The sequence below is a fragment of the Podarcis gaigeae genome (genome assembly GCF_964106915.1).
Source record: "Podarcis gaigeae genome assembly, chromosome: Z".
In the NCBI taxonomy this organism is placed as follows: domain Eukaryota; kingdom Metazoa; phylum Chordata; class Lepidosauria; order Squamata; family Lacertidae; genus Podarcis; species Podarcis gaigeae.
In genome coordinates this window covers 31755738-31782259 of record NC_139691.1, presented here as the reverse complement: position 1 = coordinate 31782259, position 26522 = coordinate 31755738, and the positions used below count along the sequence as shown (strand labels likewise).

The window sequence follows — 26522 nt, the reverse complement described above, 5'->3', positions numbered from 1 at the left end:
GTAGGTTCTAGGAGATATTTATATTTTATCTATGGATTATATAAGGACTGATTTGTGTGGCTGCACCTTCTGGTCAGGTGTTGGCAAGGGATTGAATCTGGGTGCAGAAAAACAGAAAGGACACTTGTGTTGAGGGGTTTGGGAATACCTGGCTGCGAATAACACAGGTGCATCCTCCGCAAATTTGGAGTGTGTGCAGTAACTGAAAAGTTCATTAAGGGCAGGGTGTGAACTGTGTGGCTGTACCACCTGAAGGCATGTTTTGAATGGAATACATATTGGTGTAGGAAAGGCTGAAGCATGCATATTGCTGATGTATGTAAAGAAACTGTGGAGAAACCTGCATTTTTTTATTTCAAAAGGAAAGGTAGTACTTGAGCAGCAGCTATGAAGAGGAAAGCAGAAACTGTGGGAAATCCTGTAATTCTATTTACCTAGCATAGAGGAAAGGGGATGGGATGGTGGGGGGCTGCGGAAACCACCCCTCTGCAAATAGCCACATGGACCAGCAGGGCAGGGAGGACGGGGTGAATGTGGCGCCATGGTAGCCATGACAAAGCTGAGAGCTCGGCCCGCCTTGTTCCAGGCCTCCCTTAGCAACAGCAGAAGAAGAAGGAGGAGGAGGAGGAGGAGGAGGAAGGGTCGGAGCAGCCATCTCTTTGCTGCTTTCCAAGCAGAGCACCCTTTCTGGCTGTTAGGATCCCTTCCCTTTTTTGTTAATTGATCCCTGAATGCACCTCCCTAATGACTGCCTTTCACTTCTCTCCTCTTGCGGAGAGAATGAAAAATCGAGATAAATGTGCTTGGGATTCTTTAAGTCCAGAATCTGGGTCTTGGGTATCACTTGCTGGCTGACTCCAGAGGCTGCAAATGGTTTCTTTTTCCTTTTTTAATTTTTATTTCAAAACCAAAAAATATTACAAACATCAAATTCAAAATCCATACTCATTTTCTAACACAAGCCTATTACATAGATTACCTAAATTAAAACAAATCTAATTGCTCTAGGCTTGCTTTGCTCTATGTATATACAACACAATTAACAAATTATATTATAAATGATATTATAGGTTCCCATATACCCTCCACTCCCCTTCACCAATGTGTGATCTCATTATTTTACTTCTTCCATCTTGTTGTGTTGTTATAATTTAATAATTATTCAATTGCTTCTAGTATTATTTTCTTGCTTACCCTGCACGTTTTACACATTCTCTATTAATATTTCAATTCCGGAACTATATTTTTTCATGTTTTCCTTCACTCCATCCCACTTACTAATTATTCTCTGATTTGAGTGGCCTCTAATAATTGCTTTCAATTTTGCCATTTCTACAAACTTGCCGAGTTTTTTTGCCATCCTAATAGTGATGGGATATTCTGGCAGCTGCTGTTGTGGAATAGATTTTTCTTGCCTTTGGGGATGTCATTAGATATTAGGCTGAAAGATTTCATGAGGTGATCTACAGCAGGGTTGGGCAGGATAATAGCCCCAAAAAGAAACTGTTCTTTAATCACCAACTGCCTCACTCCCTCAAATGTATCTACCTCCTTGCAGACAGCCAAAAGTTGAAATTTTGCGCCACCTTCGCAGCTACCAATGGTAGACTCAGAAGAAGCAGTTTTATCAACCTTCTGGAAAGCGCGTATGTAGGTTTCCGCATACAGTGCATATCTTTGCAAAGCAAGGCGTTTATACCGTTCATAGTCTAGCGCATGGGACAAAGGAAGATGGCCCACGAGATCCGCCAACTTCCCACTAATCAACGCCCTCAGAAAAGACATATACAGTCTTGAAGGGAGCTCCAGTTCCCAGCAGATTAGTTCGAATAAAGTCAGATAGCTCAGGAAATCAATGGGGGGTTTATACGCAGGGAAAAGACGTAAGTCAAAATCTCTCAGGGTAAACTCAGGAGTAACGCCCGTTGGAACCACATCTCGTGCCTCTTGGTCATAGCTGTACCTTGGGGCAGGGTGATAACTCGGGGCTTGTCCATCCGGACGCTGAGGTTCCTGCCCTTCATACCTGTAAGAGGTTCTGGGATGCAGCCCGTACCCCTCCTCTTCCTTGTACCACTGACCTTTCTGGCGAGTATATCTGGGCTGCGCTAGGCGGTCGATACATCGTTGGTCAGCGACTTTCCTGGGGTGGGCGCTCCGGCTCTCGATAGTTGTCCTCTTCCCTTGTTCATTGCGGTGGTCCCTTCTGGTCATACCCCTCCTGTCTAGTCTGTGGGGCTGCAACAATGGAGTGACCCACTCAGGAATACTTTTCCCGACATAGGAATCCTCCCAGGGTACGACCCAGAACCTATTCAACGGCTTGGCCAGGCGAAAGCTCCATTCCCCTCGGCTGGGCCATCGGCAATGAACTTGACTCGAGTGGTTGAGGTTTGCAATTCACCCCTGGGTTTAACTTGGGACTTTTGCCAAGTACTAAGCTTTTCTTTTTAGTACTAAGCTTTTCAATATTTTGTACTAAGCTTTTCAGAGAGAGACAGGCACGAGAAAGGGTTGCGAAACACAAGTATGATGCAGCCTTTTTGGCTGTTAGAATCCCATCTTCTTTTTTGTTAATTAATCCCGGAATGAACCTCTCTAATGATTGTGCCTGATGAAGCACTGCATCTTTCTTCTCTCCTTTTGCAGACAGAATGAAAATTCTGTTTTTTTGGATGTGAAAAATGTCTTTATTTTCAAGTCCCACTGAATGAAGAACTGTCCAAGGAATGGCTTTTCCCACCCTCTACTGGATGGTCCCTGAGAGGCGGACCAAGGCAATGCAAGCCACCACACTCACAACACTCAACACGGTGAATGAGAGCAGCAGGAAGAAGCTGTTTAAATTCTTTCTTGGTCTTGTTTTGCAGAGTGCATGAGGTTTTTGTCTTAATTACAAAAAAATCAAATTACAATATAATGCAGAGACTTTTTACACATAGAATATTAGAATGGTTTCTTACCAGAAGGTAAAGAAAAAATATTCTTTTTTCCTTCATTTATTAATAAACCACTTATTCCTTTTGAAGCTATTGTTATACAAAGTTGCAGGATATGCACAATTTTCCGTCGCTAGGGTTTGCTCTTTCCCCCACCCCCCATTTCTTTTCTTTTCTTTTTTTGCTAAGTCCAAATACTAGATTTCTCTCTCCACCTTTTAAGACAAGTTAAATGCGACAATGAAAATTTATATTCCTTCTTTATATATCCAGCACAGAATAATCTCAGTCCAGTACTTAACAATCCTGACACAGCAAAACTCACAGTATCAGCAGCACACATTGTCTTACTCCCATTGGCAGCACACATTGTCTTGTGTGTTGTGTGTGTTTGGTGTGTGTGTGCTTTCCTTGTATGGACATTGCAGCCTGCAACTTCCTCCCTTTATTTGCACCTCCAGGGGACACCAATCAATCCTAGAGTGCCACTCCTAGGCACTAAAGAAAATTCTGGAACCCATTTTAAAGCTTCCAGGAACTTTTATCTGTTTCTTAAATAACGTTTTCCTAACACCCCCTCTCATTCGAACAGAAACAATACAGTAAACGGGGCTGCTGCAGTTGGAAAGATGCCTTACTTGGTCATATGGCACAAATTGTTGGAGCCCCCTGGTATTAAAGTTTAAGACAAGCCTGCAAGGAGCACTCTGAATGTTCTGCCATTTGGGTGCAATCAAACTGCAGAATCTGAACTACACATCTGAACTTCCCATTCTTCTACCTCATTCATGACTAGCGGGCCATTTACCGTATTTTTCCTTCTATAACACGCAGATTTTTTCTCCTAAAAAGGAAGGGGAAATGTCTGTGCGTGTTATGGAGCGAATGTGTGGTCCCTGGAGCCAAATGGTGCAAGGGGAGGCAAAAAAAAGCAGGCAAAAATCGCGCGTCTCCTAGAAGGGAAAGCTGAAAAGAGGAAGTGGCTGCTTTCCTGCATTCTGCCTCAGGGTCTTACTGCCCACCCAGCTCTGTTTCCTTGCTGTGTTTGCTCAAACGGAACAAAGAGCAGGGAAAGCCCCTCCCCTCCAGGCAAGCAGAAGGGAAAGCTCCGTGCAGGAGGGAGAGAGAGAGAGAGCGCGCGTGCGAGCTGGCTGGCTTGGGTGGGTAGGTGAGGGAAAACTTTTGCCTTCCTTTCCTCCCTCCCGTTATACCCGTCCTGCATTCTTAGCCAGCTGCTTCTCTGCACACCCCTCTCGTGCTCCTTGTCCGTTCTGTGTTTTTCCTTCCCTCCCCACTTAAAATGTGGTTAAAAAGCATAGATCCACATGGATCCTCAGGATCTTTGCATTGGGTCACCCCAAATTCACCATCAGATCACATAGCATGTCCATGGCTACAGCCTGCCCCCCCAAAATCATGCACCCACTGTTGCCTGGGGCTGCAATGGTGCAAAAACGTGGTTAAAAAGCATGGATCTACATGGATCCTCAGGATCTTTGCATTAGGTCACCCCAAATTCACCATCAGATCACATAGCATGTCCATGGCTACAGCCTGCCCCCCAAAAATCACGCACCCACTGTTGCCTGGGGCTGCAATGGTGCAAAAACGTGGTTAAAAAGCATGGATCCACATGGATCCTCAGGATCTTTGCATTAGGTCAGCCCAAATTCACCATCAGAGCACATAGCATGTCCATGGCTACAGCCTGCCCCCCAAAAATCACGCACCCACTGTTGCCTGGGGCTGCAATGGTGCAAAAACGTGGTTACAAAGCATGGATCCACAGGGATTCTCAGGATTTTTGCATTGGGTCACCCCAAATTCACCATCAGAGCACATAGCATGTCCATGGCTACAGCCTGCCCCCCCAAAATCACGCACCCACTGTTGCCTGGGGCTGCAATGGTGCAAAAACGTGGTTACAAAGCATGGATCCACAGGGATTCTCAGGATTTTTGCATTGGGTCAGCCCAAATTCACCATCAGAGCACATAGCATGTCCATGGCTACAGCCTGCCCCCCAAAAATCATGCACCCACTGTTGCCTGGGGCTGCAATGGTGCAAAAACGTGGTTACAAAGCATGGATCCACAGGGATTCTCAGGATTTTTGCATTGGGTCACCCCAAATTCACCATCAGAGCACATAGCATGTCCATGGCTACAGCCTGCCCCCCCAAAATCATGCACCCACTGTTGCCTGGGGCTGCAATGGTGCAAAAACGTGGTTACAAAGCATGGATCCACAGGGATTCTCAGGATTTTTGCATTGGGTCACCCCAAATTCACCATCAGAGCACATAGCATGTCCATGGCTGAAGCCTGCCCCCCCAAAATCACGCACCCACTGTTGCCTGGGGCTGCAATGGTGCAAAAACGTGGTTACAAAGCATGGATCCACAGGGATTCTCAGGATTTTTGCATTGGGTCACCCCAAATTCACCATCAGATCACATGTCTGTGGCCACAGCATGAAGCACAAAAATGATACATCCACTGTTTCATTCAGAATGTTTTTTCCCTTGTTTTCCTCCTCTAAAAACGATGTGCGTGTTATGGTCAGGTGCGTGTTATAGAGCGAAAAATACGGTACCTTGCCAGTCCCACTTCTCTGTGAAGTTATATCTCTCGATGTGACCGAGATGTGTCCTTCCACATCTGTCACATGTCCTGCTCGGCTACCTATGGCATGCGTCTCTTACAGCTGATTGTGACTGTCATTTGCTCCCCCATAGCAACAACCCAACAATAATTAACTGTGTTTTCCAATAATTCTTGTAGCTTCCCCACCGCTATCGTCTCCACCAATTTGCCCCAGATTTGGACGAGGGGGGGGGGTAATTTATTATTATAGAGGAATAAATATAATAGAGGAGGAATAAATCAATCTTGGTGTAGAAAAGCCCAGAAACTGTGCAAAACCCTGTAATTCTATATTAGAAAAATAGTACCATTGAAGTAGCAAATATTTCCACTGACTCTAAAACTTAGTTAACGACACATGGCCTGAGGGATTGAGGTTGGCGCTTCATCATGGGGTTTTTATTTAGACCTTTGCCACAGCATTTCTGAAGGAAAGGGTGGGGGAGAAGCAGGGGGATAAAGGGTTGTATATAAGAGTATTTGATATTTCTCCAGCAAACCCAAAACCAGCAGCAGAAGCAGGACGGGACGGAGCAGCCAGCTCTTTGCTGCTTTTAGCCTCCTCTGTCCCTATGTGTTCTGAGGTGTGCATCTTTAGAAAAGGATGAGTGCTTTAAGTGAGACAAAAGTTCTTTGATGGCAGGGTGTGAATTGTGGAGGAGATTATACATTCTAGATAGATATTTTCCTTTAGGCTGGATGAGATTTCCCTTTAGTTTTGATATTTATCCCGCAAACCCAAAACCAGCAGCAGAAGCAGGACGGGACGGAGCAGCCAGCTCTTTGCTGCTTTCCAAGCAGAGCACCCTTTCTGGCTGTTAGGATCCCTTCCTCTTTTTTGTTGTTTAATCCCTGAATGCACCTCCCTAATGACTGCGCCAGATGTAGCACTGCCATCCACTTCTCTCCTCTTGCAGAGAGAATGAAAAATCCATTTGTGGGACATCTTTTCAGGCTGGAGCCCTACCATGACCAACATTTTAAATTTGGCTTGGCACCCTGTGATTATACTGTTTTTTGGTATTTTGATGTTGCTTATATTAGTGTGTGTTTTATATGTTAAAGTTAAACATTTGTACGGGGAAAAGGTACAGGTTTTTTTCCTCAGAGAGGGAAAGAGAAACAGATTAGCTAAGCATGGAAGAGGTAACTGTGTTGGACCAAGGGTGGAGTTTATGGGCAATCTATCCGGAAGACATTTGTATTTCGAGGAGTTAGTGGTCTGACATGGTTACCCTTCCTGCCTTCTCTTTCTTCTCCCTCTCGATCTCCTGAGCTCCTGTATCAGGAGATTTTTAATGCTTTATGTTTTTAGATATGCTCTAAGCCCCCCAGAGTCCCTTGGGAAAGCTAGCCGAATGGGTGGGGTATAAAGATGATGATGATTATTTATTTATTACATATAGCTGGTGTGCATACAGAAACTGTGCAAAAACGTGCAATTTTTATATTTTAAAAAGATGATTACTATAATCACACTTGCAAACACTTTCTGTTTGCACTTTCTAAACGGCTAATATTATAGTCCCTTGATGAAACCAAGTTAGCCCATGATATCTCAGACCAAAAAAGCAACATTTGTAAGGGCAGTACAGAAATGACCAAGTGTGAAGCCTGGAGCACTTACAAGTGACACACACAAAATGTAAGCCACAAAGAGCAACGTGAAGATGTTTCCATTTGATGGCTACCTTTGTGCCACAAGGTAAAATGTGCATATTGGTTGGCATTTCAAACCATTTTTCTCCATGGCACGTCAAAGCCTGAGAAAGGCTTGCAGTATCACAAAGATGGCAGGGCAGCCAAGTTAAAAAAACAACAACCACTAAGCTAGCAGCACCCCCAGTGCAAAGTCTCTGAGGTTTATGAGGCTCTTGCTGATCCGCTGCCTAGGCTTTAAGTTGCACCTCACTGGGCGGCAGCCTATGTAGTTTTCTGCCTTGTTGCCCCTCCTAGACAGCATGGAAATCATGTGATTCAGCTTGAACTGGATGACAAAGTAGTGCAATTCCCTCTCCTTGTTCAGCTTGCATAAATCGTCTGCCCTGTGGTTGGCAGCATAGTCTATGGACCTCAGGGATGTCAGCGAGCCCGTAGAGCTTGCCCAGGAGCACTGGGAAGACAGTGAAGAAAGTGACTGAGTGCTAGATGAAGTTGAAGTGGCCTTCCTAGAAATGGGCGATACTTCTTTAGATAGCAGCCTCTGACTGTAAAACTTAGTTAAGGGCACATGACTTGGGGACTTGAGGTTTGCACTTCACCCTGGGGTTGTAGCTTGGACTTTTGCTGAGGGGTCAAGAGGTGAGGAATTTGAGTCTGGTCCTTCCACAGGTTGGGAAGAAGGAGGTGGGAGGCTGTCTCCAATCTGAGAACAGGACAAGTGAAGTTCAGGGATGCAAAAGTCGGAATGTGATTCTGCTCTCTTCTCCTTCCAGCAGTTTCCTGTAGGTGGCAGTCTCAATATCAAGAGCCATCTTTACATTCAGCAGGTCTTGGTACTCATGCCGATGACGAGCCATTTCTTCCTTCATGTTTTGGATCACTTCCTGGAGTCAGGTAATGTTGTCTTGGTAGTTAGCAGCTTCAAGATTAAAGTTCTCCTCCATCTCTCGCATGTGACGTTCAAAGGATTCGTTAGTTCCTTTAAGTGCATCCATTTCACAGGTGAGACTCTGAATTTGCCTGCGGTACTCATTCCCTTCTTGTTTGGCCTGGCGCAGGGCATCATTGTTCCCGGCTTGCTTTTATCAGCCAGGATGGACAAGGATCAAGAAGACAGCTGGTTGGTTTCACTCGTCCAAGCAGCCTGTCCGCATCCTAAGAGATAACAGATTGGAATTGATCCCATATAACATGACTAGACAGGACTCTAGCACTCTCCCGTCCCGGCCCTGCTCCCACGGTGGAGTCTACCTCCTTCCAAATTGGAGACCCATGTTCTACAATTTATCTGGAAGAGAATGGTGGAGTCCTCTCCATTACTAGATGGACGGGGTTAAAACATCTGATCCTTTCCCCTGTTCAGGTCTTTATTCTCTCTCTCTCTTCTATCTCCTTTCTCACTGGAGAGAACCAAGTGCCAGGATCCCACACTTCCAGTCTGTTTTAAGAGGTTAGTGGCAGAGATTCCTCTCCTCTTTTGAGCAAAGTTCGGATGCCCGCTCTGCAGCTTTTAAAGAGAGTAGGGAAGTCTCAGCTGCAGGTGGATCTTGCCCCTTCTTCGCCTGTTCTTCTAGCACAATCTGCAGGTCAAAGATATAGTCGATGACATGCTGCAAGATTTCCACTTGGCTGACTTTAGGGCCTTGTGGGATCCTCGGCACCAGCTCGCGCAGCTTGGAGTAGCAGTCATTCATGTTGTAAAGGAGGTTCTTGGGCTCCTCCTGAGCTGGGCTCTGGTTTTCTTTTTTTGGCAAGACTCATCGCATTTTATTGAAGGCCTGTGCAGCAGGAGTCACTGGCCGAGGGGCTTCGTTCTGTTGCTTGTTCCCTGGGTGATGGTGAGGCTCTGATCTGAGAGGCAGCACGCAGCTTGCTTCCTAGCAGCTCCTGACTGATCTGATGGGGCTGATTCCTTTCATGGCCATGAAGGAGGAGAAACCAGCAGGGATTTGCAGAAGGGCAAGATTTCCTTCATTAAGGCGGGAGAAGCAAGCAAGCAACCGAGAGAGAGAGAGAGATCAATACTGTCCCTTGCTTGGCAGCCTGGTTGATTCTCTATTGTGTGCACGCAGAAAATGCTTCTCTTTGCAAAAAAGCCCCGTATATATTTTAAAAACAGAAATGCTAACTTTGCAGTAGCAAATATTTTTACTGATCATAAAGTTGAGCGGTAGTTTTCCTCCTCTTCCTCTTTCAATTTTTAAAATTGGGTTTTACAGTTATACAATGTTAAAATCAGCATAATCATCTTAAACATAAGAAGAGAAAAGGATGAAATAAAATCCAGTTCTCCCCCCACCCAAAGACTCCCCTCAACTTCCCCTTCTTCCCAGATCCCCTCAGAAGGAAGCATGCTGACAAAGCCTTTGCGCCTGACAGACTCTTTTGCAACCCCTATGGCCCAGGTGGCCCATTCCCTTTCCTCCTTCTCCTCTTCCACCACCACCTCCCACCAATATCTTCCTGAGGTGAATTTTGCATGGCCCAGCACATAGAGCATGCTGTTGAATCTCCCAGGGTTGTCCAGCGTGTCCTGCCTTCCCCTTCTTCTTCTCAAACTCTTCACGTTATAAAAAGAAAAGGGTGTTTTGTTCCTGGCTCCAGAGTGACACTCATTTTGTTCAGTGCCTACATTCAGTTCAGCCCTTTGCATTTCTCCATGGTATCGTTCCGAAATGAATTTTTCTGAGTGTAAATTATGAGTCTCTCTTCCATGCCTGGAGAGATTCCCAGCAGTATCCGCCTTCTTTTCAGCTCCTGAAACCTGGTCACCATTGTCCCAATGCCCTTCAGGAACTCAATAGCGGGCAGGTGGTACTTCTTCTCCATTTCTGTGTGTCTCACACTGAGACCGGCGATATCCTCCGAGAGCTTGATGATATTTTTTTCCTTTTTCTTCTTCATCTCCTTCTCCAGATCCTCCAGCTCGGTCAGCCAAAAGCGCTGCAGCTCCTCCAGGAAGTTGCGCATCTGCTCAAAAGCGCCCATGAATCTTGTTCTTCTCCTCCTCTAGCTCTGCCGGATATGCCTGGCTTTTTCTTCTTCAGCCAGTTTCAATTCCTTAATCACTCGTCTCTCTTGCACCAGAAACTGGACTATTTGCTTCAACCACTGTGAAGCCTGGTCCAGATTAATAAGTTCATGTTCGCTGTGCTTTTTCACCCTCTTGAAGACAATGCAGATGGGGGCCGCGCAAGCCCTGCAGAAAAGGTGCAAGGGTTCCCCATGTCCCTCGCAACCGGCTCTCCCCACCTGATGGGTTAACTTCTTCTTCCCCCCCAATTTTTAAAATTAATTTTCAACATTTATCACAAACGTAACATATAACACACACAACACAAAATATACAATACTAAAGTAAAAAAACACAAAAATAATAGACTTATTACTTTTAAAACCCAATTTTAAACACAACGCAATTAACAGATTATATTATAAATGATATTATAGGTTCCCATATACCCCCAGTTCACCCCAAAAAAATGTTGTTAAAAAATTATAATCCAAAATATACATACAAGCTGCATATATGCAAGGTTGTTTTTTTTTGTTGCCCTTTTTTTCTGAGCAAACGACAGATCAGTCCACATTTGTCACAAGCTGCTGCATTGTTGGAAGTGTGTGATTTCAGTAAGAAATCTCATGACCAGTAAAATAGCATGAAGAATCTGAGTGTTCAGAGCTTTAAAAAATAATAATAATCTGCCCAGTCTCTCACACAAACCCCACAAAATTTCTTCCTGTGCAAAGTTTCTTCTTGTTTAATACAGCCATACGATAGTTATTAAAAAGTGGGCTTGCTTTCACCGCCGCCGCCCCCCCCCCCCCGCCCGGCCGGCAAATTTTGTTTTCAGGGCATTGGAAGAAAATAACAGATTGGCCAGAATGAAAATGAAGATAAATGTGCTTGGAATTCTTCAAGTCCAGAATCTGGATCTTGTGGATCACTTGCTGGCTGATTCCAGTGGCTGCAAATGGTTTCTTTTTCTTTTTTTCTTTTTCTTTTTTAAAAAAATCAAAGGTCTGGTCACTGTGCCCTGCCTTGTACCTGCAGCAGGTGATTCTGACCAACTGAGGCAACAAGTCCTCAGCAGAGATTTAGCTCTGCTGGGATCAGTAGATTCTGCAAATAGCAGGAGCATGAAAAATTTAATGGTTTTGCATCATGGGCTGTACTTAGATGTGGTGATTATTGTTTTGGTTTTCCTGATTATTCTTTTAGGGCTTCTGTCCACCCCCCCCCCATGTTTCTTTCACACTACATTACTTGTTTTGCCATGGAACTGTGTTTTTTCCATCTTTTACAAAGGAAATGGGGCTGCTGTAGTTGGAAAGACGCCTTACTTGGTCATATGGCACAAATGGTTGGAGCCCCATGGTATTAAATTTTAAGACACGCCTGCAAGGAGCACTCTGCATTTTCTGCCATTTGGGGGCAATCAAACTGCAGAATCTGAACTACACACGGGCTGATAGCCTGCTATGCACCATTAAATTTTTCTGGAAAAATCTGTGGGCCTGGTGTGACACAATATCAAATTTCATTGGACAACATTGCTTTTCACACATGCATGCTTCTCTTCCCCCCTTAAAATGGAAGCAAATAAATGAGGAGGGGAGGTTATCTCTGCTGCTGCTTTCCTAACAAATATTCTCAGTTGGTTTGATTTTTTGTTAGCTGCTTTGAGCTTTTCAGAAGGAAAGGCTAGGGAAAGTACAACTACCTTTTTTTAGAATGCGGAGTGGGACGGCTGAAGTGAAAGTGATGGCGGGGCTGACAGGTTTCACCATGCTACCTGTCTGTAGTGTTTCTGTAGGCATGTTTGGTGGTCTTTCCCCGGCAGCCGTTTTGAATTCCTTTCTGGGATCTTCTAAATGCACAGTGCAGAAACATGTATATTAAGCACAATGAAGAGCAGATGAATCTAGGAATTGGGAGGTTAGCAGCAGCAGCAGCACTTCATTTCACAGCTCATTAAATAAGCACGGTGTTTTTTTCTTCCTTCTTCCCCCACCCTCGAAGGCAGCCTTTGTATAAGACGACCACCAGAAACAATCCTGTATTAATCCTGCTCTGCTGGCTTCTTTCTTCTCAATGAAGGAAGTGGAAATTTCAGTTCCCGCGGAAAGGGGAGACGAGGCGGCGAACCGCTGAGCGGGCGCGGGAGCAGTGCAGCCCGCTAAGGTGTCGCATGCCTCGCCAACGTGGAGGGGGAGTCGAGGGAAAGATGTGAGGGTGATCTGGCTGTTACATCTGTCACCCCATTGATCGCCAGGGTTGATTTGGCTGATCTGGCTGGCTAGGCGGGTGTCCCCTTCCTCCCTCACCACTCCATGTGCGTCCCTCCCGAAGCTGCGAGCTCAGTGGAAGAGGACGACCATCCCTGATAGAAGGAGTGTACCCTTCTTCGGTCAAGGGTATACGATAGCTGTGCTCCCCTGCTAGAACCTCCAGACAAGCTCAAGGTACAACTACCTTAAATAAACCAATACTTCAAGATATGAAAGGAACCCATTGTTTTTGTATACAATGCTAATGTTACCATGAACAAAACTTTTTATTTATTTTTTGTTTATTGGTTTAGAAACATTGTGTGAAGCCCTGCAGCATGCAAATGATCTACAGATGGATACATTGAATGTTTCCAATTCCTCTACCTCATCCACGACTAGCGGGCCATTTCCCTTGCCAGTCCCACTTCTCTGTGAAGTTATATCTCTCCATGTGACCGAGATGTGTCCTTCCACTTCTGTTGCATGTCCCGCTTGGCTACCTATGGCGTGTATCTCTTGCAGCTGATGGTGGCTGTCATTTGCATCCCCATAACAGTAACCCAAAGGGGGATGTTGGCCCCCTCAATATTGGATGGATTGGACCTCCATGGCCAGGATTCAACCCAGAGGGGAATGCATTTTATTATCTGTGTTTTCCAATAATTCTATTTTTTATTTTTTTTTAAAAAACATTATTTTATTTTCAATGCAAAATCATTGTATAAACTAGCCTTTTTAAGAACAAAAGCTTTTTAAAAAGTATTGAAAGTACCCTTATAAAAAGAGTACTAACAGAATTTAAATAGACCCATGTCAGCATTTTAGTTGATTAGGTTAATATTTCATATACTGTAGCTAAACCTACTAAATAACTTATACCATGAGATGAATACATAATTTTAAAGTTTCACTTTTAAAGTTGTTTTTTTAGAGTGCAGTATAGTACAACTTTCAAAATAAATATATTAATAAATGTTCTGCCATTTGGGAGCAATCTGCAGAATGTTTTAGCTTTCTCTGTCCCTATGTGTTCTGAGGTGTGCATCCTCAGAAAAGGTTGAGCGTTTTAAGTGAGACAAAAGTTCTTTGATGGCAGGGTGTGAATTGTGGAGGAGATTATACATTTTAGATAGATATTTTCCTTTAGGCTGGATTAGAGTTCTCTTTAGTTTTGATATTTCTCCATCAAACCCTATTTTCCTTGTCTTTCATTCAGTTGGAAATATTGGAGCCAGCCTGTTAAATATATATGGATTTCAAAGTCCTTTCCACTTAATTTATTAATTCCTTCCTCTAATAGCTTTTTCTATGTTGCCCAATTTCCCTTCATGTATTTCTTCTTAACGCCAAAGGCTTTGATGGGTGAAATGCACCAAGGATTTGTAGGTTCCAGTAGATATTTATATTTTATCCATGGTTTATATAAGGTCTGGTGGCAATTGCCATGCCCTCCAGATTCCCCCTGTCCTCCGTGCTCTTCCGGTCCATGTGGCCATTTGCAGAGGGGTGATTTCCACAGTCCCCCACCATCACCCCCCCTTCCTCTATGCTAGGGAAATAAAATTGCAGGAGTTCCCAGTTTCTGTACATACATCAGCAATAGGTACGCTTCAGTCCTTTCTACACCAAAACGGATTCTCTTTCAAACATGCCATCAGGTGGTACAGGCACACAGCTCACACCCGCCCTTAATGAACTTTTCAGCTACTTCAACCACTCCACTTTTTCCACGATCTGCATGTTCTTTTCACTCATTTTCTACAACTAGATGAAATCCATGCTACTCTCACATCAGAAGGAGCCCCACAACCACCACCCCGTCCCTCCAAATATTATATATAATATTTTATATATATATATATATATATATATATATATGATTAATCCGAAAGTCTATATATCTAGCAGGGTATCCTCTCCCCTCTTTTCTGCAGCAAGATTGAACAAGGCACCAACATAGGTGAACAGCCACACTACAAACTTTTTTTTTTGTACTAAGCTTTTCATTCTGTCAGAATGCATCTCTTGTAACTTCAATAATGGAAGCATTCTGTGTTTACCAATCTTGTCGTACTCCTCCTCTTCCTCCTCCTCCTCTTCATCTCAATATTCCTGTGGTTCTTCCTCTCCCCCCCCCCTTTTGAGAAAAGGTTTGGGTCATCCGAAAAATCTACCTGCAAGACAGAAGTCACTGGCCTGTCCTTTTAGCTTCCTCTGTCCCTTTGTGTTCTGAGGTGTGCATCCTCATAAAAGGTAGAGCGCTTTAAGTGAGACAAAAGTTCTTTGATGACAGGGTGTGAATTGTGGAGGAGATTATACATTCTAGATAGATATTTTCCTTTAGGCTGGATGAGATTTCCCTTTAGTTTTGATATTTCTCTCGCAAACCCAAAACCAGCAGCAGAAGCAGGACGGGACGGAGCAGCCAGCTCTTTGCTGCTTTCCAAGCAGAGCACCCTTTCTGGCTGTTAGGATCCCTTCCTCTTTTTTGTTGTTTAATCCCTGAATGCACCTCTCTAATGACTGCGCCAGATGTAGCACTGCCTTTCACTTCTCTCCTCTTGCAGAGAGAATGAAAAATCCAGATAAATGTGCTTGGGATTCGTCAAGTCCAGAATCTGGCTCTTGTGGATCACTGGCTGGCTGATTCCAGTGGCTGCAAATGATTTCATTGTACCTCCTGAAGGAGGCATTCTAGGCTGAGAGGAATGCAAATGCACCCTCAGCAAATGTGGAGTGGTTGAAGTAACTGAAAAGTTCAGTGCTGGCAGGGTTTGTGTTGTGTGGTTGCAGGTATCCAATGGAGTGTTTGCGAGGGATTCAGTCTGCTTGGAGGAAAGGAATGAGAAAGTACATGAAGAATGCGGAAAAACTTGGAATGTGTCATAATGCAAAGTAGTAATATTGCTGTAGCAAAACAAGCCAAGCTAAGAAGAGTCATTCGGGATATTCAGGATTGAACCACACACCTTTGGCAGGACATCTTTTCTGGCTAGAACCCTACCATGACCAACCTTTTAAAATTGGTTTGGCACCCTTTGATTATACTGGTTTTTGGTATTTTGATGTTGCTTATATTAGTATGTATTTTATATGTTAAACTTAAACATTTCTATGGGGAAAAGGTATAGGTTTTTTTCCTCAGAGGGAAGGAGGAACAGATTAGCTAAGCGTGGAAGAGGTAACCGTGTTGGACCAAGGGTGGAGTTTATGGGCAATCTATCCGGAAGACATTTGTATTTCGAGGAGTTAGTGGTCTGACATGGTTACCCTTCCTGCCTTCTCTTCCTTCTCCCTCTCGATCTCCTGAGCCGTGTATCAGGAGATTTTTAATGCTGGATGTTTTTAGATATGCTGTGAGCCCCCCAGAGTCCCTTGGGTGGGGTATAAATGGGTGGGGTATAAAGATGATGATGATGATTTATTTATAAATATAGCTGATGTGCATACAGAAACTGTGCCAAAACTTTCAATGTTTATATTTTACAAAGTGACTACTACAATCACAGTTGCAAACACTTTGTTTTTGCACTTTCTAAACACCTAATATTATTGTTCCTTGATAAAATCAGGTTAGCATGTGATTTCTTAAACCAAAAAAGCACTAGAAAGCAACATTTGTAAGGGCAGTACAAAAATGACTAAGTGTGAAGGCTGGAGCTCTTATGACGCTCACAAAATATAAGCCACAAAGAGCAACGTGAAGGTGTTTCCATGTGATGGCTACCTTTGTGCCACAAGGTATAATGTGCATATTGGTTGGCATTCCAAACCATTTTTCTCCATGGCACGTCAAAGCCTGAGAAAGGCTTGCAGTACCACCAAGATGGCTGGGCAGCCAAGTAAAAAAAACAACCACCACCAAGCCAGCAGCACCTCCTGTATGGCAATTATGTGTGCCAGCTCTCACAATCCCATTTCTCAGAAGCAGTCATATGATGAATACAGTGCAAAGTCTCTGAGGTTTATGAGGCTTGTGCTGATCCGCTGCCTAGGCTTTAAGTTGCACCTCACTGGGTGGCAGCCTATGTAGTTTTCTGCCTCATTGCCCCTCCTAGGAAGCATGGAAACCATGTGATTCAGCTTCAACCAGATGACAAAGTAGTGGAAATCCCTCTCCTTGTTCTGCTTGCGGAAATCGTCTGCCCTGTGGTTAGCAGCATAGTCTATGGACCTCAGGGATGTCAGCGAGCCCATAGAGCTTGCCCAGGAGCTTGCCCAGCGACCGAGCGCTAGATGAAGTTGACGTGGCCTTCCTAGAAATGGGAGCATGGGGTGCTGCAGGAAAAGGAATAGCAAGGCTGCTACCTTTCAGGGGAAAGTGGTGCTTTAAACAGCTGCACAGCAGAACTGGAAGGGGAGGAAAGTTTTATTGGCATAGAGGTGCCGAGGAGTATTACCTGTGGGTTCCTATTGGCATAGAGGTGCCGAGGAGTATTACCTGTGGGTTTTGTTAATTCTTAGAATTTAAGTGCCCTTCCTGGGTTCAGACGGGACGCAGGTGGCTCTGTGGGTTAAACCACAGTGCCTAGGACTTGCCGATCAGAAGGTCGGCGGTTCGAATCCCCGCGATGAGGGGGTGAGCTCCCATTGCTCGGTCCCTGCTCCTGCCAACCTAGCAGTTCGAAAGCAAAACAAAGTGCAAGTAGATAAATAGTGCAAGTAGATAGTAGATAGGCGGCTCCCTCGGCCAATAAAGCGAGATGAGTGCCACAACCCCACAGTCAGCCACGACTAATGGTCAGGGATCCCTTTACCTTTACCTGGGTTCAGAAAGTGTTGGTGCTTCACAATTACTATTGTTTTGTGTTTTTGATTTTTAATTCAAGATTATTACTGGAAGGTTTTTATTTTATGGGAGCCAAAGTTTGTGAATCACTTAATTTCTTAATTTAAAACAGTGTAACCTAGTCTCTCTAATCCCCCAGCAGAACTACAAACCTGAGGCATTTTTAGTGGAGTTGTTCATTAAAATGTAGCTACCATCTTCAATGCTGCTTTTAGACAACAATTTGTGGTCATGATGCTATAGCTAAATGGTTATGTCAAGATTCAATCTCCAACATGAACAGACTTCCACAGAAACAAGGTGGCATTAAATTTAGCATTTCACAGCCTTACTAGCAGATCAGTAGTCTCAATATAAAAATATAAAAATGTATGAAATAAAATTGGTCAGTTCTCCTCCTTACAGCCAGCTGCTTTCAAAGCATCGCATCCCGAAACTGGCATTTCATTCTCTCATTCAGACATCCTTTGCAGTTGAAGGATAATTGTTGTTGTAGCCTCCTTTGGAATTCATTTGTTCCTGAATTTGCCCTCTCTTGTTCCAACGTGGGTAATGTGTCCAAAGTTCATTTGGTCTCCTAGCATGTTTCTGTCAAGGCTTGGAGCCTTCTTCATTTTCAGCTGGTCACCAATGCAACAATTAAAACAAACCAGGAACTCCATCATTGTAGCACTCAGTGGCGGCCAAGTCTGCTAAACCAGCCACTCCTCTAAACACTGCAGTTTTTCTAAAATCACAATTACTATTGTTGAGTCCAATGGGACTTACTCCCAAGTAAGTGTGTGCTGAAAAGTAATTTCAGCCAGGGTCCCAAAGTCCCAATGAATACGAGAATGTGCAGAGTGCCACCTTCTCCCACCTGCGTAGTGTCCGCTCCTGTTTAGCTGAGATTGGGGGCAGAGAGGCGAATAAGAAGGAGAAAACTTTTGCGTGCTTAATTCTTGTTTGTGTGACTGCTGGTTAGAAGACCCAGACGGACAGCTGGTCTTTCCTAGAATCGCCACGCAAAACGCTGGATGTTCTAGATTATAGCTTTTTGCCAAAGCTCCTGTATCTTTCTGTCCCTGTGGCTCCCACCTGCATGCTTAAGTCAGCCTTCGCTAACCTGCTGTCTTTCAGCCTGCCAGGTGTGCCTGTGCCTTTAAGGGAAACGTAGGGGCAGAAAGAAATCTGCAGGTGACAATTCCAGGGACAGAAATGGAGCCTCAAGGCAGGGTCTGGAAGAGGCTGAAAAGTTGGCGGCCATGGGGTCTTTTGGATTTCCTTGGGGAACCAGGCTATAAGCTTGAATACACGTGTATTCGCAAGACATAGGGGGTTTACTTTATTGGAGGGTGTGTGGTCCCTGTGGGGGGGGGGGTGAAATGGGGAAGCAGAGTCCCTTTAACTCGCTGGAGTTTAAACTGGCCAGGGGGCGGGGCTACGTATCTCTGTTTCTAACACCTGGGGCGTCCTCGGCGTCTTCTCTACTTTCATCTGCCTGGCGCTGCGGAAGGGAGGGTGGCAATGGGTGCTTGGAGCTCGCTCGCTCGCTGCTGCGCCTCCTCCTCCTCCTTGGCGAAGGGTGCGCTCCTGGCCGCGGCTCCGCTCAGCATCCGGGCGGAGCGCATCCGTGCCCTTTTCCAAGTGCTGCGGGACGGCGGAGAGTCCTGGGGTAGGTAGGGTTCTGGCTGGCGATAGGGGCGGGTGGGCGGGCATTTCGGGTGGTGGGGTTGGGTAGCCGCCTCGCTCAGCCAAGCAACTTCGTTGTGGCTTTGGGAATGTGTCCGGTTGGCCCTCGACCTTGGGTCCTCGGTTTCAGGAGGAAGGGCTGCTGCGCGGAGGTAGAGCTTTGCTGTGGGGGGGGGGGGAGGCCAGGGTTACTCTACCCGCAGTATTTCCAGGCAGGGCTGGGGAAAGAGTCGGGTCTGAAACTGCGGAGAGCACGTGTGTATGGACATGGGCAGTGGCGTGTGGGGTTGGGCCGGGGAACGGTAGTCCCAATCGCGCGATTTTTAGGGGGCGGGAGCCAGGCGCCCCCACGCAGGGAACCCCGTCCCGCCCTGAGTGCCGCCAGGACCCGGCTTGGACTAACCGCCGCGCGTCCCAGACCAGCGTGGGGGAGCGGGATTTGCCTGCCGACCAAGCTTCTCCTGGCAAGGGCATGCTGGGGCGAAGGGCAGTCCCGCTTGGCTCTGGTGGCCAGGCTGAGTTGACGCGCGGAACCCTTCCCGCCCTGGGCACGTTGGGGGCGAGGGCAGCGCCTGGCGCGGTGGGTTGTGTTGGCCGCGCGCACTCCAGCGCAAATAAAGGACGCAAAGCCGCTGTGTCTTGGTTCCCCCCCCCCCCCATTTTTTTGGCTTGAGCGCCCCACGTCCCATCCCTTCCTCCTTGGTGCCTTTAGCTTCTGTGGGGAAGGTGAGGTGCAGGCAGAAGTTCCACAGGATAATCCTTGGGTAGGGTTGGGAATGTCCCCTTGTCTGATGCTATGGTGGGCTCCTCACAGTCAGTACCGAACTCTGGATGCATCTGTGGTCAGATTTGGTACAGCGCAGCTCCTCTTTATGTTGTGTTCTTGGTTTTCCTCGAAATGTTTATTTTCTGGAGCCCAACTGCTAACCCAGAGCAGCTGCAGAGGAGCAGGAACTTTTGTCACTAGGGGGCGCAAGTCTCTAGAAATCTTAAGGGCTGCCTTTCACCAGCATCTTAGTTCTCCTTAGTCCTTGAAGTGCAGCAGCCTGCCTGGCCCTGGAGAGAGACTTTCTGCAGTGCAGCTATGCTGTTGAGTCCATATCCTGCGCATGCTTACTTGGAATTGAGTCCTGCAGTGCTCAGTGGGATATCCTGCCTTGTCAAATGTGCCCAGGAAGAAAGCTGGCATGTGCTCCTGGGTTGCCTGGCTCTCAATATTTGGCTGCTGCTGGGCTCTCCATGGCTGAACTGGGAATAGAGAACTCTCCTGCCTGGTCTTTTCTGTTGAGCTGACTAAGATGGTTTGCGTTTTCATCTGGCATTATATTTCTCCCTCCCTTGCAGGGTTGGAGTGACCATGTTCTGAGGCAAGACGGGCAACTTGTCTTCAGCAGCAGTGTATAGGAATGTCAGAGGAGCCTTCTGCACCAGGCCAAAGGGGGACCATCTAGTTGAGCATCCTGTTCCCACCGTGACCACCAAGATGTCAGCCAAAGACACAGGGCTGCTCTGTGGGTGGGCAGAGCTAATGCACAGGGACGAAGCCTCCCTGCCCGTCAGCACTGCTTGCATGGGCTGGACAGGAGTGCTTCTCAATCCCAGCTGCTGCAAACCGCAGGAGGGGAGAGTTGCTCTTGTGCTCCTGTCCTGTTTGTGGGTTTCCCTTAAGGAGCATCCGGGTGGCCACTGTGAACAGGATGATGGAGTAGAGGGGCCATTGGCCTGATCCAGCAGACTCCTCTTACTTTCTTCTGTAAATACTTTCTTATCTGCTCTGAATCTTCCTGTATTGGTTCCTGCACGAGTTCTGGTGTTATGAGAGAGGGAGAAAAACATTTTTCCTACCCACTTTCTGCAAGTCTTGCAGGATTTTAGAACCTCTGGTTCCATTGCCTCTAACTTGCTTTTCCTCTAATCTTGTTTCAAAGTTCTGAAAGCTGCATATTTTCCTCCTAGGGAAGTTGTTCCATTGATACGGCTGAACTTACGAAAACGTCCTGCTTGCATTCCCTTATGTACCTGGCGGCAAAGCAAGCGTTTTGCTCTGTTGGGTTAAAGGTGCTATTTGAAAACATTTCCCCTCTTTTATCCTAGATTTTTTTCCATTCAAAGTGCAATAATGCCATTTTTTTTCACATACACCCTGTATTGGACTTTTGCCAAGATAGTGCCGCCACCCCCACCCCCCAAGATGTTTTGGGCTATACCAGGTTGGCGAAGCCTTCTCTAGAACCTGGGTTTGGCTGAGTCTATCAGTGGTCAGTGGTTTGAATAGCCAAATAGAACTTCCTGTTGAAGGAGCAGTCTACCTCTGAATACCAACTGCTGGGGAGCCACTTAAGAACATCCAGGGGGATCAGGTTAGTCCTTGATGGAAGCAGTGTGCTGGACAGATACACCTTGGCTCTGACAGAGAAGGGATCCTCTTTTGAGCAGAGGCCTCACTGTGCAGCAGCTTTCACCAAGTTTGTGTCTTCCAAGTGTTTCAGATTGCAACTCCCACAAGGCCCATCATGCTGACTGGACCTGCTGGGAGTTGTTCAAAACATATGAAGAGTGACATATTCACCCTGGTTATCCTATAAGCCCTTTCTGTTACTCGTTTTGTTAAAAGCAGATTGTGAATACCAACAGACCCATCAGATGGCGATGGGGATTTCATAGAATTAGAAGGGACCTGAAGGGTCATCTAGTCCAACCCCCTGCAATGCAGGAATCCCAACTAAAGCATCCATGACAGATGGCCACCCAACCTCTACTGAAAAACCTCCAAGCAAGGAGAGCCCATATACCTCCCAAAGCAGGCTGTCCCATGGTCTAAACAGCTCTTACTGCCAGCAAATTCTTCCTGATGTTTAGTTTGAATCTCCTTTCATGTACCTTGAAGCCATTGGTTTGAGTCCTACCCTGCAGAAGAGGAGAAAACAAGCTTGCTCCATCTTCCATGGGGCAGCCCTTGAGATATTTGAAGATGGCTATCATATCTCTTCTAAATCTCCTCTTTTCCAGGCTACACATACCCAGCTGCTTCAACCGTTCCTCATAAGTCTTGGTTTCTAGACCCTTGATCATCTTGGTTGCCCACCTTGGCACAGGTTCCAGCTAGACACTAGATGGCGAGGGTGAGCTCATGGCAAATTCAAGATATTTTTCAAAACACTTTTAAAAAAGTATTTTCTTTTTTAACTTTTTATTTTCAAAGTTTCAAAAATTAAAAATAAACAATTTTTTACACACACACACACACACACACACACACACACACACACACACACACATGCTTACATTACACCATAGTCCATATCAGTACCTTTATGGGATTCCCCTGGACTTCCCTCCACCCCTCCCTTGGCTTCCAAAATTTATCTTCCTTTTTAAACTGCATCTAATTGCATTTATCCAAATTATTGTACTTCATTTTTATCCTTTGTTATTTTAAATTACAAGTGCTATGTCAATCCTGCCAACATTTTAAAATGTTCACAGTGTTCTTTATTATATTCTTTAGAGGTATGTCATTCTTTAGTAAATTGGTTAAACTCTTGGTGCCTGATTTTCCCGCCTTACCATCTCCGCATAGTCCATCATCTTCATTATCCATTCTCCTTTCAATGGGGCTCTTTCTTCTTTCCATCCCTGGGCAAGTAGTATTCTTGCCGTTGTCATTGCATACATACACAGTACTTTCTTATCCTTCGGTAATTCTTCTCCTACCAAACCTAATAAAAAGGCCTCTGGTATTTTTAAAATATGTGTTTTATTAGTGGGTTTTTTATGTGTATCTAGATTCCACCTTAGAGGTGTCCAATATTCCTCTCTTACTTTGCCAAAGCATCCCAAGCCTCTGAGCACCCTAGGTTCTGCCTCTCCCTTTAGAGGACAGGCTCTGTGCTAGCAAAATGTTTCCTGGCGTTCTTCTCACAGGACTGTATTTGCAGGGATGTATCCCAAGACGCCTGATGCAGTGCTTCTGGAAGATGGAGGGGAACTCCCAAGCCATGGCCTTTTCCATCACGAAGCTGTTCCATCATGAAGCAGTGGCCTTCCAAGGTAGGTGGGATTGTGGGTCTTCTTCCAGGCAGGTGGAGCTTCTGCTGAGAAGTCCTAAGGCAGGCTGGCCTTCCAGCTGGGGTTGGGCACATGAGGCTGGGTATCTTCAGAGGGTCAGGAAGTACACACACGCCCATCCTTCTTCCTGAGTTTCTGAAATGTGGCGAAACTGTAAATTTTTTTATTGTCTTTTTTATTAACGATTTCTTGGTTTAAAAAAGTATGTGCAATGTGTGTTTTTTTCAAGTTACATTTTCTACAGGTCAGTTTCATTTGTTTTTTAAAAATGTATTTTTGTAAAGATTTTCTTGATTTACAAAGGTATGTGCAATGTCTCTGTCTTGTATCCCCCCCCCCCACGTAACACATTTTCCCCACATTTGTTGAGACATTAGGAAGAATAGGGGGAAAGAGGTGGAGGAGGAGAAAGATGAGTGGGGGTGGGGTGGGGTGATTCTATTTTACTTAATATATGTGGGGTTTTGTTTCAGCGTTGCTTGTGCAGGTTCTTTGTTGTTCGCTTGTCTTCCTTTGGTGGTGAGAGAGGTTGGGGTTGGCCTAGGGTGTGGCTGTTTGTGGTTGGCTGTGTTGGTCTTTGTTTTCATGTGTGAGTGGGGTGGGTGGGTGTTTTGGATCAGGTTAGCCATATTGATTTGTATTCTGTTGGTGGATTTTTGTCTTGTTGGGCTATGTATGTGATAAAGGGGAGTCATACCGGGGTGAAGGCGTCCTCTTCTATTTGTCCCCGTGTCAGTTTCAATTTATTGGTTAATTTTTTTATTAAGGCGGTTTCCCATACTACTTGGTACCACTGTTCCATACTTATTCTGATCCTTTTAGATTTGTCAGCAGCCTTTGACATGGTCGATCATGATCTTCTGGACCACCGCCTCGCAGACGTGGGGATACAGGGCATAGCCCGTAACTGGTTGTGCTCTTTTATCTCTGGTCGGGGACAGAGGGTGGCACTAGGGAGGGAAAAGTCGTCGCGCCACTCCTTGGTGTGTGGAGTGCCGCAGGGCGCAATTCTCTCCCCGATGCTTTTTAACATCTTTATGCGCCCCCTTGCCCAGATTATCCGGAGCTTTGGGCTGGGCTGTCACCAATATGCTGATGACACTCAGCTCTATCTGCTGATGGATGGCCACACCGACTCGACCCCGAACACACTGACCAGATGCTTGGAAGCTGTGGCTGGATGGTTTTGTGGGAGCCGATTGAAACTAAATCCTTCAAAGACAGAGGTCCTATGGCTAGGTCGGGATGGCATGGGGATGAGGGACCAACTCCCTTCTCTTGCGGGGGCCCAATTAGTGCCATTGCCTTCCGTTAAGAGTTTGGGTGTAATCCTTGACGCCTCCCTTTCCATGGAGGCGCAGGTTACAGCAACAGCCAAGGCGACATTTTTCCACCTTCGCCGCATCAAGCAGTTGGTCCCTTACCTTTCCCGCCCCGACTTGGCCACAGTGATCCATGCGACGGTCATCTCCAGGCTTGACTACTGTAATTCGCACTATGTGGGGCTGCCCTTGAAGCTGTCCCAGAAACTCCAGCGGGTACAGAATGCTGCAGCGAGGCTCCTCACGGGGTCTCTGCCATGGGAGCATATTCACCCAGTGCTTTTCAAGCTGCACTGGCTCCCGGTGGACTACAGGGTCAGATTTAAGGTGCTGCTTTTGACCTTTAAAGCCCTTCACGGCCTAGGACCCTCGTACCTACGGGACCGCCTCTCCCGGTATGCCCCACGGAGAGCCTCAAGGTCCATAAATAGCAACACCCTAGTGGTCCCGGGCCCTAAGGAAGTTAGATTGGCTTCAACCAGAGCCAGGGTCTTTTCAACTCTGGCTCCGGCCTGGTGGAACGCTCTGCCTCATGAGACCAGGGCCCTGCAGAATCTGATTTCTTTCCGCAGGGCCTGTAAGACAGAGTTGTTCCGCCTGGCCTTTGGCTTGGAGCCAATTTGATTCCCTCCCCCCCCTCTTTTCTTTTCCTTCTCCTCCTGCGATGAGGCTACATTTTAATATTTTAATGTTCCATTATTTTAATGCTGTATTTTATTTTTGTTTTTAAGTTGTAATCATTCTTCTTGTTTTTATTATTGTTTGTAAGCCGCTCTGAGCCCGGCCTTGGCTGGGGAGGGCGGGGTATAAATAAAAATTATTATTATTATTATTATTGTTATTATTATTATTATTATTATTATTTAGCTTACTTGGCTGGCAATGTATGTTGGGAATTCCCCATCCTCCCTCTGAGGAGGGGAAGCGCAGGTATTTGGGGCTTATTCTTGGTTTTTTGTTTGGAATAGGTAGGTTAGTTTTGGGAGGGTGATCATTTTGATCATGGTTATTTTGTCTGAGGGGATGCGGGTGGTGCTGTGGGTTAAACCACAGAGCCTAGGACTTGCCAATCGGAAGGTCGGCGGTTAGAATCCCCGTGACGGGGTGAGCTCCCATTGCTCGGTCACTTCTCCTGCCAACCTAGCAGTTTGAAAGCACGTCAAAGTGCAAGTAGATAAATAGGTACCACTCTGGCGGGAAGGTAAACGGCATTTCCATGCGCTGCTCTGGTTCGCCAGAAGTGGCTTAGTCATGCTGGCCACATGACCTCCCGGAAGCTGTACGCTGGCTCCCTCGGCCAGTAAAGTGAGATGAGCGCCGCAACCCCAGAGTCGGTCACGACTGGACCTATTTTTCTGAGAGAGTGAAGCTAATCTTGTTCCATCTCTTTAGGTCTTTGATAATTTGCCGCCAACAAGGGGTTGTAGTTGTGGAGGTATACTTTATTGAGGTTTCAGGTTCTTTGTACCCTATGGTATCTGAACTTGCTGTGGCAAACTTTTATCTTAGTGACGTTAGCGAGGCCATTTTGTGTGTGGGAAGCACATAGCTTCTGACTATGCAAAATTTACCTGTAGGCCCAACACCATTGCAGATGTTTTGAGTTCTCTGATTAAGGAGGTTGCTGTATTTATGGGGTGTGGTGCTGTCATCTGCAAAGAGTCCTAATTTGTAGGTTTTTCCTTTTATTTCCACTTCCTTGATGTCTGTGGCTGCTTGGATTCAGACCGCTAAAGGTTCCAGAGCCAGGATGAATAAGAAGAGAGACCGTGGGAATCCTTGTTTTGTGCCTTTTTGGATTGCTATGGTATTAGAGTCCCTATTGTTAGTCCTCCATATTGCTGAGGCTTGGGAGTATATTTGTTGGAGAATTTGCAGGAAAGCCATCTGGGCCTGGAGCTTTATGTGGCTTGAGGTTATTGAGGACTTTATCTATTTCCTCTTGGGTGATGGGACTGTCTATGAATTCCTGTTCCTCATAAGTTAAGGTAGGCATGGTCAGTCCTGGTGTTTATATATGAAGTGATGTGTTTTCCTTTGATGAGGTTTCCCAATTTATGCAATACAGACATAATTACATGTAATGTAATTGCTTTTATGCTAGCTATCTTGCTTATCTACAGTATAGGGTGATTCCCTACCAACCCATCCA

The 26522-nt window shown here is 45.8% G+C and overlaps 1 protein-coding gene and 1 pseudogene across 27 annotated transcripts in view; one reads left to right on the top strand and one right to left on the bottom strand.

Annotated features, from left to right (window-relative positions):
- LOC310836723 (putative G-protein coupled receptor 34) overlaps positions 1-26522 on the top strand; it is a 359394-nt gene that overhangs the window by 198785 nt on the left and 134087 nt on the right. For 3 of the 26 annotated variants that reach the window (XR_014560184.1, XR_014560185.1, XR_014560186.1), the window contains one exon: positions 21990-22102. The exons of 22 other annotated variants lie outside the window; for them this stretch is intronic. Coding sequence is in view for 1 of the 4 variants with exons in the window: in XM_083722461.1 (XP_083578587.1) it covers positions 21990-22026 (37 nt within the window). In the remaining 3 variants the exon portion in view is untranslated. Of the gene's footprint in view, positions 1-21989; positions 22191-26522 lie in introns of those variants that run through there. One more of the 26 variants, XM_083722461.1, reaches the window with a different exon arrangement.
- On the bottom strand, positions 8619-9165 carry LOC310836785 (DNA-binding protein inhibitor ID-3-A-like; annotated as a pseudogene). Its single transcript has 2 exons — positions 9043-9165; positions 8619-8977 (listed from the first exon to the last, which is right to left on the bottom strand). The product of its transcript is annotated as a DNA-binding protein inhibitor ID-3-A-like (transcript).